We start from the raw sequence: 12398 nt of genomic DNA, 5'->3' as shown, positions 1-12398 counted from the left end.
AAATTCTTGAGTAAAGGAATCTAATTGAATATCGATAGACTTAATTTGATACTCTAATTCTTTAAGATTAATTTTATTTAAAAAGGTATGATGATGGGAAATGATCCTAGTGGATCCTAATTTAAAAGGTAAAATTCCAGGTCCGTCGTTTAGGCTTTCAAGTTTTATCTCTTGTGCTCGGACGACGCTCAGGAGAAGAAAGAGGGTCAGCAGTTTCCTGTAACAATTGCGCCGATTTAGGTACTCTTTTGAGTCTATTTTTGGCGATTGGGTTTCGTTTTTTCCTCGTATATATATGAATAGGTAAGTAATTAATGTCAGGTTCCCTATTTCTATTTCGGTTTTCTATCATATTTTCTCGAGAGTCAGTAGATATTGGGATATTTAATATAGGTTCCTCGTGGCTAGTATGTACAGTAGCTGTCCTTGAAGAGGATATGCTGGCAGTTGCGGTCCTTGAAGAGGACACACTATTCGTTATTGTCCTAGATTCATCTTCTGGATCGTGAGATCCTTCTGAAACATTTACTACTATAGAGTTCGTTTCATCATTATGCAATTCAATTCTGGAAAGTGCATCGGCATTAGTATTAATTTTTCCCTGCTTGTATACTACAGTAAAATCGTATTCGGAAAGCTTAAGACGCCATCTCGTAAGACGCGAGCTGGATTCCTTTAAGTTCATTATGAATTGTAACGGTTTGTGATCAGTGATGATTTTGAATTTACGGCCGAATAAATAAGGTCGGAAGTATTTAGTAGCCCAAACTATTGCAAGCAATTCCTTTTCTATTGTACTATAATTACATTCACTGGAGTTAAGGGTTCTGGAGGCATAAGCTATTGGTTTTTCTGAACCTACTGTTCCTTGCGACAAAATTGCACCAATAGCAACATTTGACGCATCGGTAGTGAGAATAAAATCTTTGGAAAAATCTGGATACTGTAAAATGGGATCGTTTGTCAAGAGGGTTTTGCAATGTTCAAAGCATTCTGTATAGGCTTTATCAAGAGTAATTTTGGAACCTTTTTTAAGACATTGAGTAAGGGGTTTTGTTATACGTGCAAAATCCGGAATGAACTTTCTGTAATAGCCTATTAATCCTAGGAAACGTTTAATTTCGGTTGTGGTTTTCGGAAGTGGATAATTTTGAATAGCATGAATTTTATTAGGGTTTGGCTTAACACTCTCATTACTTATTATATGGCCTAAAAATTCTGTTTCAAGTTTCAGAAATTCCGAATTATCTAGCTGAATTTTGAAATTAGATGAACGTAATTTATCAAAAACTTTTGTTAAATTTATAATATGCTCCTGAAGGGAGGTACTGAAGACTACAATATGATCTAGATATACTACACATATTTTATTTTGCAATTCGTCTAGGACATTGTCCATGACACGCTGGAAAGTTGCAGGTGAGTTTTTCAAACCCATAGGCATACGTAAAAATTCATAATGGCCGTTTTCAACATTGAACGCGGTTTTGTGAATATCCTGGGGGTCCATTTCAACCTGATAGAACCCACTAGCTAAGTCTAAAGTAGTGAAGTATTGGCATTTTCCTAGCTTGTCTAGTATGTCAGATATATTGGGAATGGGGTATTTATCATTTATGGTTTTTTCGTTGACCTTCCTGAAATCTATTACAAGACGCCACTTAACTTTGCCGGAAGCATCTGCCTTATTAGGCACTACCGAGATTGGAGAGCTCCAAGCAGAATTGGATGGCCTAATTATATTTTGTTCTAGCATTTTTTTAATCTGGTCTCTTACTTCTTGCCTATGAACATAAGGATACCTATAAGTTTTTGTATGAACTGGAATTTCATCGGTAGTCTGAATTTTATGTTTTATTTTATTTGTAAATGTTAAAGACTCGCCCTCAAGATAAAATATGTCCGAATAATTAATACATAAATTTATTAAATTTGCACGTTCCTCTGGATTTAAGTGATCTGTCCGTAAGCGAGATATGACTTCTTTTGCGCGTTCAGATATGGTTTCTGGCTGGCTCTCAACATTATAGAGTTCTGCTTCTACTGGTTTATTCATAGAAAATATAATGTCATTATGCGTAGGATTGGTTATTTCAACCCATCCTCGATTATTAATTACTTTCGTTAAACATTCGGTAATGTAACAGTTACAAATTACTTGCTTTTCAATTAAAACATCGCCATTTAAAGAGTTGATAGGTAATCTAACTAATTTTGATGAGTTAGCCGGAATAATCTCCTCGTATAAATTTGCGTTACGTGAGTCATACATATGAATTGGAATTGTAGCGTTACGGGTAATTAATTTTTTATTTTTCAGATCTATATTTGATCCAAAGACATCCAATAAATCAAAGCCTATTAAACCGTCAAAGTAGTTATGAAATTTATATACGAATAATGTTAAATAGCCCTTATCTCGAAATTCCGGAAAACAAGGTAAAGTGATAGAATAATTATTTCTACTGGTAGCGTGCACATTTGTAACTTCGAAAGGATCATAATTTAATGGTATATGGCTAAAATACTTTTGTACAGCTTCAGGGCTAATAAAAGACTGATTAGCGCCTGTGTCTATTAAAAACTTAAGGGGTGGATCGGATATCTGAATATAACCTAATTGTCTCTGAATATGAAAATTAACTTCTATTTTGGCTTTTCTAATTTCGGGGCCTGATGAAAATTTACATCGTCAGCAGTATTTTGGTTTTCAATTTCAGTCACTTGCACTGTTTCAGGGTAAGGATCATGATTTTCATAGTAGTCAGTTTGTTCGCATGTCAAATAATTTTGGTCATGGTCAGAATAGTAACAGTCTTGGTCGTAATACTCGTATAAGTCATTATATTCATTGTCAAATTCGTTATAATTCATTTCACGCGATTTCAAATAATTAGTTGGTGGGGGATTGCCGGATTTACGCCAATCGTGTCCACTAAGGGTTGGTGGCAAAACTCTCGGAACAAAATGACTAACGCCACTCATGGTACGGGGCTGATTATGATGATTAAAATTATTATTATAATTTTGATGCATGAAAGGCCTATTTATTCTGAACATATTACTTTGGGGGTTGTAATTTGGGGGTACGGCATGCATTATTTGCTGCGTACGTGTGGGACCACGTTGCTGTTGCATTTGGGGATGGTAATTTAATTTTGAAGGACCCTGAAAATTATTCACAAATTGTCGCGGAAAATAAGACGTATTTAAATTAAATGGTTTAGGAACAAAATTATTGAGAGGCAAATTCTGACTATGCTGGTTTGAATTATTAATTTCCTTTTTGCTCGAATGACTGCTATCATTTCTATGTTGCATGTATAATGCATTTAATTCCTCCTGTACATATTGTAATGCTTTTTCCATAGATTCCGGTCGCATACACCTAATCCTATAACCTAAGGGGTCTTTAAGGCCTCGCAAATAAGCTTGCAGTGTTAATTTTTGATATAATGTGCGCTTAGCCGCAATAGTAGTACTGACAGTTTCATGCAAAGAAATATATGTCATAATCGTGCTAAAAAGATTTTGGCAACGCTCATAAAATTCCTGTGGTGTACTGGAACCTTGGGTCTGCATCGAAAGGTCACTATAGAGTGCTGTCTCGTCACGGTGGTCAGCAAAATTATTTATGAGAGCATTTTTTATGCCCTGCCAAGTTTCTGGTATGCCACTTGCATTTATTAATCTAGCTGCGGGACCAGTGATCTTATTTAAAATACCATTAAGTAGAGCTAAATTACCTAAATTATGTTCTGGCTGGGTGCCTAGGTGAGTTAAAACTATTTGATCGCAAAGATTAATAAAACGATTTAAAACGTGAGGGTTCCCGTCAAATTCGGGTAACATCCTCATTGATTTATAAATGTTATCTAATTCGTATTGAGACATATTTTCTGAAAAATCCCTGTTCTCGTCAAAAGCACTATTCCTACTAGAACTACGTTCACTTAACCTACTATTACTATTTTCTCTTGGATGAAAAATTTTGAAATACTACTTAAATTAAATTTTTAACTAAAATAACTTTAATTAAAAAGAAAATGTATCTAATCCTATTATTCACACAAAAATTATGCGATTTAATTTTTATGTAACGAATAAATCTACCTAATCCTATAATTAACACAAAAATTAAACGATTTAATTTCTGTCAAAAGAATAAATCTACCTAATTCTAAAATTAGCACAAAAATTATGCAATATAATTTTTATGGTATAAGGAATACTTATATTTAATAGGAAACTTATGGATAGGTTTGGTAAGGAACTTGAAAGATTCAAGGTACTTACATTTGCATTTTTCTCAGCCGAATCAATGTCTGGATTCCCCGTAGGCTGCAACCGTAGGTTCTTCTACCACACGGGTGGTACGCGTCGCGATGATGATTATCCCGAATTTCGCGAACCGGCCCGCGAATAGATCCACAAGACTGCGCCAGTAACGATAGCTGCAGCCGTGGGTGCCAAAAAAAAGCAAATTTTAAATAATAGTTTATTAATTATAACTTTTACATTATTTAAAATTTGCTTTTTTTTTGGCACCCACGGCTGCAGCTATCGTTACTTGTGCAATAAAGAGTTTTATTATTATTATTATGTTTTATTAACAACAATAACAAAAATATGTGCAATACTTTTTTACTAGAAAAAAAAAATAAAATGCAATGTTTTTAAAAATCTTATTTTTATTTAAATTTTACAACATTAATACTCTTGAAGAAGATTGGAGTCTATAAAATTTACTAAAACACTGTAAACATTCTTCATGTTCCTGAGTCTTTGCATTACACTTTCAATAATGGATTCTTACTCGAGCAATATCATAAGCCCTTTCGGTTTCTTCAAAAGAGTAAATATTGGTTTTGTTTTGCTCAAAATGGGGGCATAATAATTTTACCTTTTGTACCCCTTTCGTCTAAAACTTACTTATTTGAAAAACCTTTTTCCTTAAAAATTTTTAAAACTATCTCCACTCTCCAGCTCCTAAAATATCAATTAAGCCAGTAGTAGTATCTGGTTAATGGTCATTTGTGAGTCACTGTTTCTTCCCCCCGATACTTTGGATTTAAATGAATTATTCTATGAAACTATCACTGCAAGTTTTGTCGTCGGGTTTTAGAGACCATGGTGATCCATGATCACTAAAACAATAGTTAAGTACTCAATTAATATCCTATAAAATGCAAATCAAATATAATTTATTTGATTGATAATGCAATTTTAGTTTATATCGAATCACTTACTTTTTCCTTTATAAATGAGCTATCCATTTATATCTGATCTAATTTATGTGTGGATTTATAAAAAACATAAAATTTATACTGACAATCCTATTTCTGTTGTTATTTTTGCATTTTACGATACAAAAACAATTGAGATTAAGACCAATTTCTGAAAATTTCAAAACAAGATTGACAAGTTTGTTTGACTACTAACTGAGCCCGTTTTGTTGCATATTTTGGCCGCGACAAGCGCGGCGATCGCTTTCTTTACCCCCTCCACCCACTTCGCACGCTCCCGTATGATAAAATTATGAACAAATAATAGAGTCTCTATCTCTTTGCTTTATTGAATAAGTACTAGCTTTTGCCTGCGGCTTCGCTCGCGTGGAATTCGATAATCGCGTAAAATACGAATATTCCACAGACTACCCGCGCGCAGCCCCAGGGGAAAATACAGTAAAGAATATTATGAAGTAAGTTCATTGAAGAAAAAAGTTTGATACCAAAATCACCCCCTCCTTGGTCCCTTTGAGGGGTGGGAGGAGAAATTTTATACACCACATGTGAAGTTGGAAGAAGACAAATATATCTGTGAAAACCATATATATATATATATATATATATATATATATATATATATATATATATATATATATATATATATATATATATATATATATATATATATATATATATATATATATATATATATATATATATATATATATATATATATATATATATATATATATATATATATATCTGCGACAACCGTCTTCAAATCGGATCAGTAGTTTTCGTGTTAAAGAAAAAATGTTAAGTTGCAAGAAGACAAATATATCTGCCAAAACCGCATTCAAACCGGATCAGTAGTTTTCGTGTGATGCTGGAACAATCATACAGACAGACAGACAAAAAATTAACCACAGTTTTGGCTTCTATTATCTATTAACAGTCCCTGCCACAGATTTTAGACTGCTTATTATTGGCCCGGGAGCCAGGCACATTTTTAGTCAATCATTTCCTCCCGAGCGAAACTTTGTAAAATGCATAAGGTACTTATACTTTGATGGCAGCCTCCCAAAGATGAAGAAAAAAAATTTTTTTTCAGTCATTTCCTCTCATTTGAAAATGTATCAGAGTATAGTTTATGTAGTAATTTGAAAGAAAAACATAGTCAGCTGACCATAACACGGTGGATTATACGTCAACTGGCTCCTTGAAAAAAAAAAATTTTTTTCAATGATTTCCTCTCAGCTAAAAATTTTGCTGGTGATCGTTTTTATGCTACTATGAATGAAAATTAGTGTCAGCTTGCTGTATCTCAGTGGAAAGTTTGTCAGCTGGTACCTTGAAAGGTATAACGCAACAGCATCTATGACCTACTGAAACTAATCAGCTGATGACTTTTCCCTTGACTTACAGCTAGCTGATTTTTTTTATTGTTTACTTGAGTATTTTAACTATTCTCTGATAAATAACGTTTCTTGGTGGTATGTTTAATTTGAGAGTTTTAATAACAAATATGAAGTTTAATATTGGAGGAAATGTTGGTATGAGTAAATTAGCAAGCTGACATTAATTTTCATTCAGAGTAGCTTTGCGAAGATTTTGATAGTTGGGCTATATAATTATAAACAACCCGTATAAATTAATAGGTAAGTTACCACTTACCTATTAATTTATACGGGCTGTTATACCCACAATGCTCGACTTGAATTTATTAAATTTACCTACGATACTTATAAATTATAATATATTTTAATTAATACCAAAACAAAATAATTGTACATAATTTATTCGATCGAAAACCAACGTTGTTAGGGTTCCGTATCCAAAGGGTAAAAACGGGACCCTATTACTATGACTTCGATGTCTGTCCGTCTGTCTCCAGGCTGTATGTCAAGAACCGCTATAGCTAGACTTCTAAAATTTTCACAGATTGTGTATCTGTTGCCGTTAGAACAAAAACTAAAAACAAAATAAATTAAATATTTAAGGCCCCCCTTTAAATATTCAATTTATTTGTTTTTTTGTTTGTTCCCTTACATCAAACCTGATTTTTTTGCTATTTTTTGCTCGATATCAACAACGGCCAAAGATAGGCACTTGAAATGTTCACAAAATACTCAGTTGTACTTAAGTATAATTTAATAATAATAATAAAATAAAATTTAATTGAATATTTAATATTATCCACACAAAAGTACAATTTTTGGGATATTTTTGCTTTATAACGGTACGGAACCCTTCCTGCGCGAGTCCGACTTGCACTTGGCCGATTTTTCAAAATATAAATAGTAACTATAACAATAACATTACATTTTCAAGTTTGTGAACGGAATAGGAGTTACTATTACAGGTAATTTTACTTTACTAGTACAGTGCTTAAAGAAAATATACTCTTGTAAAAATTGCTAAAATCTTTTATGTAAGTATAGGTAAGTGTAAAATATTTTAGCGATTTTTATTGATAATTAATTATTTATTTATTAAAAATTAATTATTTTTAAATATAGAGTAAGTATTTTAATAAGTATTATATAGACCGTACATTATGGGAAATAACGCCTTCGTGGTCCAGTGGTTCAGAGCATGGCTCTTGACTCTGAGGTCGTGGGTTCGAATCCCGCGTTGGAAACATTTTATTTCCAAGTTTGGTTAGGACAATGCAGGCTGATCACCTGATTGTCTGACAAGTAAGATGATCCATGCGTCGGATGGGCATGTGAAAAGTCGGTCCTGCGCCTGATCTCTCGCCGGTTGTGTCGGTCTTCCGTCCCACTGGGTTATGAGAGTAAAAGAAATAGAGAGTGCTCTTGTATACTACGCACACACTTGGGCACTATAAAATTACTCCTGAGTAACTGGCCTGGTTTGAATGAAACCAGCCACCGTCACCGAAACCGGTGTGGGAGTTATTATTATGGGAAATTCTATTATCGAGGGACTGCACTAGTGGTTTGTAGGGTCCGTAGTAAACCCTTATAGTTTCGGTCTGTCAGTCTTTCTGTCTGACTGTCCGCAGTTTTGTATAAGCCTACAAAGCTGTAATTTGGCATGAATGCACATATTAATGGTGCCGACAAAATGGTACATGAAATCTTAAAAAACAATTTTTTATGGTACCTTCCCTACACATCAAGCGGGGGTTGAATTTTTTTTCGCGTTCACCCCATCGTGTGGGGTATCGTTGGATAGGTTTTTTTTAAATATTATGAGTATTCATAGATCATTTTCCGATTCAGGGATCCGTTAGTGAAATATTAAGTTTTAAAGTGGAAAAAATCGTTAGTCCAGTGTCCCCTCCAGCTAAACGGTTGCTTCTGGAAATGTGAAAAAATTTAACGGGAGTAGGAAATATGCTGAATTTAAAATGAAAACTATCACGGCTAAGAAGACTTCATAAGTTATTGAGTAATAGTTGATCAACTAAAAAAATGTATTCGGCGATGTATAAAGGAACTTTTCGTTCAAATTCCTTTGAAAGTAACTGAGATGATGTTGTTAGTAGTGTAAAACACATTATAAATGTACATTCATTGACCGGGACAAAAAGTATCCCTTGTCCTTTCCCGAGACTCATATAGACTTGGGACTCAAGTCATTAAAATGATTCTATCTTAGTAGTACAATAATTGTACTACTAAGATAGAATCATTTTAATGTGGAAAACAACCATTAAAATTTCACGCTGTATGTTTAGGTATTAATAATAATACAAGTTTTAAATGTACAAAACAATATTATGCTTATAACTGATTATTTTTGTGCCAACCCTACTTCAAAATTTCTTGCCAGAAAACAATGGATCATAAAAGTGGGACCAATTGCCAGATGAAAAAATGTTAAAAAATCATTTTCATTGGTCATTGAGCCCACTGGGCCTAAAAACCTTGGGACGAAACGCCAGTGTACCTACTCGGTGAGATTTCGTGAGATTTTATTCAACCCCCACTCTCACGTGAGATTTTTCAAAAATCAAAATGTAGTTTTCTTACGTAAACGCATTGGATTGTTTGTCAGTCAATAGATGTTTACGTCAAAGCAGGTCAAAGTATGAATGAAATTATTTTCTTTCGAACGAACTAGTGAATGCTCTTAATCGCATTACGATTATGTTTAAATATTAAGCATACGTATAATCTGGCTAAAATGGTCCAAAATAGTATAAGTATATTTTTTTGTAATAATGAGAAAAAAAATTACGTGAGATTTGCCGAGACCTCTCTCCCCCCTTAAACAACTCACGTAATTTGTGGACGCCCCCTAAGAAATACGAACGTATCAATAGTAGAAACTAGAATGGCGTCGTTTCCAGACTTCATGAGCTTTGCTCAGCATAGTGGTTTAGCATTATGCAAAGTACTCACATACGGTTTTACTCGATCGAGCAATCACGTAGAATAAAAACCACGGCTTGGGCTTTCGTCCACACATTCAGCATTACTCGATAGTTTTACTCCAAATCGAGTAAAAATTATCGTGTGTACCGCAATACTCACACGCTTGACTAAAGCTCGACGGCTCGCATCGAGTAAGTTCGAAGGAAATTAGGTTTATTTAATTCCATCGAGCCGGCTCAATGCGAGCCTTTGAGCTGTGAGTTTTGCGGTCCACACGATATTTTTTACTCAATCTGGAGTAAAAGTATCTAGTAATACCGTATGTAAGTACTTAGCAAAAGGATATTTTTAATTTTAACTTAAATATGGACCCATACCGCATAATATAGTCAATCGATGTAATGACGATGAATCACATAACATCACACTCTACCTATGACTCTACTTAAGGTAGTATAAATTAAAAGAAAAAAAAACAAAGTTCTACACGTAGGCTACACTGTATTTACGAGGTCGGAAAAACCTGTTTGATATTTAATTATATTTCTGGTCTGATTTCATTATTTTCTTTGCAGAACTGTTAAAATGACTCCCACACCTGAGTACAGGGATATTCAAAACAATGTGTATAATGGAGAAACTGCCGTGGGAGAGCACATTGTAATTTCTGGTATGGCGGGACTTTACCCTAAGTCACATAATTTAGAGGAGTTGTCTAACATATTATATAACAAGGTAGGTAAATCTGCATAATTATTGAAAACTATATGTCCCGCGCGGCTTCGCCCGCGTAAATTAGGAATTTTACAGAAACCGTACATTTTCCCATGAAAAATAGCTATACTCTCTTCACGTGGTCTACTCTATATATGTACATATTATGTGCCAAATATTGCCATAAAAATTGCTCTAGTAGTCCGTGAGACAAACCCTTTCTAATATTTCCCCCGTTTTTCCCACATTTTCCTGAGTTTCTTCGGTCGTATTAGTCGTAGCGTGATAATAATATTATAGCCTATAATAGAATTACTCGATAAATGAGCTATGTAACACTAAAATAATTTTTTAAATCGGTGACTTGTAGTTCCTGAGATAAGCGCGTTCAAGCAAACATACTCTTCAGGCTTATAATATTATAAGTATAGATTTTTTTAAATTATCGCTTGACAAACTCGAGTCTCGATCTAAAAGACTATGAAAAGTACCAATAACAGGCTCATAATCATGGGACGATGCATGGTATAATATGGTAGTGATGATGATGATGATGAATGTAATTTGCATAGTAGCATATGCTTTCCGTTCTTAAAACAACGCCGAAACTCCCAAACTTGTATCTATAAAGTATTAGGAGTTCTCTCAGCACCTTCCGAACCACGGTATACCAGGTATACCTCGATACAAAATTTTACTTGTTGGTAGCATATGCTTAGAATACTTTTCACGAAACCAAAGTCACCACATGTTTCCCTATAAATTTTGAGGAGTTCCCTCGATTACTTGTGGATCCTTCATCAGATCACCACTTTTGTGAATATAATACCAAATTGGGATGATACCCTATATACCAAAAGAAAATTTTTGAAAATCGGTTAACAAACGGCGGAGTAATCGTTGAACATTAGAAAACGAACATAACACCTCCCCCATTTTGAAAGTCGGTTAAAATGGTAGCCTATGTGTTATTCTGATGTATAAGCTATATTATTGTAAAGTTTCATTAAAATCCGTTCAGTAGTTTTTGCGTGAAAGAGTAACAAACATCCATACATCCACACATCCACACATCCACACATCCATACATCTATACAAACAAACTTTTGCCTTTATAATATTAGTAGGATTACACACTGTGGGTATAAGGTTAAGGGCAGGCCACAAACCTGCGTAATGCGTTGCGGCGTCGCATTGCAAAAAAACTACATTGCTTTTCAAAGGTTGTTTTTGCGATACGACGCCGCAACGCAATGTTGTGGCCTGGCCCTTAGGGCCGATTTTTCGATCGTCAGGTAACTTTTGTCTAGAATAAGGGCCTGTTTCACCACTTTCTGATTAAGTGCCGAATATGCTATTCACAACTTTTTTGACAGATTCTCCATACTTCATCTGTCAAGGTAAGTGGTGGATAACCTATTCGGCACCTATCAGGAAGTGGTGAAACAGGCCCTTAACCCTCGGTTGGTCACATGGGGTCTTTAATATGTCAATGACATTTTTTCCATATAAAATCTGTTAAAACGCCAAATTTATGCCATTGGTAAAATTTATTTGACTATTGGAAAATCGGCCCTAACAATTATAAATTAATTTAAAAATTATACAGGATGTAACAAAACTAAGTGATAATACTTTAGGATGTTTTAAATGTGATCCTTGTAGAGAGCTGTGAAAGTAGCAGAGCTGAAAATTTTCAAGAATTACTAGACTTGTTCTGCCCCGCGGTGCCACCCGAAGTTTTTAACTGAAATATGATAATATCAAAACATTACCAATAAATAATAATATTATTTGATACGTGAAGGGACATTTAAAGCTATTTTGTTGCGGAAAAATGTAAGGTTTTCGTAAAAATCCTAATTTAAGCGGGCGAATCTAGTTAATTATAAAACGATAAAATAATAAATAAAATTAATTAATATATATAAAATAAACTAATGGAAGTTAGTTTCTGTAAAAGACAAATTAAGTTTTCGGCTAAGAAAAAAAACAAGAGCCTTCTAGCTTAGTTTAAATGCAGCAAAACTTACTTAATACATTTTTGCAACGATATACCATTTAACATATTATTGTATTTATCAATAAAACAACTTTATAGTTGACAAGC

The 12398-nt window shown here is 34.0% G+C and overlaps 1 protein-coding gene across 2 annotated transcripts in view; it reads left to right on the top strand.

Moving 5' to 3' along the window:
• Positions 1–12398, top strand: part of LOC121728374 (fatty acid synthase-like) — a 125531-nt gene that overhangs the window by 72802 nt on the left and 40331 nt on the right. Inside the window, exons 1-2 of one of the 2 annotated variants that reach the window (XM_042116545.1) lie at positions 7577–7669; positions 10150–10309. The exons of the other annotated variant lie outside the window; for it this stretch is intronic. Of the exons in view, the coding sequence (XP_041972479.1) occupies positions 10160–10309 (150 nt within the window). The 5' untranslated portion in view covers positions 7577–7669; positions 10150–10159. Of the gene's footprint in view, positions 1–7576; positions 7670–10149; positions 10310–12398 lie in introns of those variants that run through there. 2 annotated transcript variants of the gene reach the window in all.

Source organism: Aricia agestis, chromosome 6 (genome assembly GCF_905147365.1).
Source record: "Aricia agestis chromosome 6, ilAriAges1.1, whole genome shotgun sequence".
NCBI lineage: Eukaryota > Metazoa > Arthropoda > Insecta > Lepidoptera > Lycaenidae > Aricia > Aricia agestis.
Note: the sequence above shows the minus strand (reverse complement) of the source record. Positions and strands in the feature narration are given on the sequence as shown.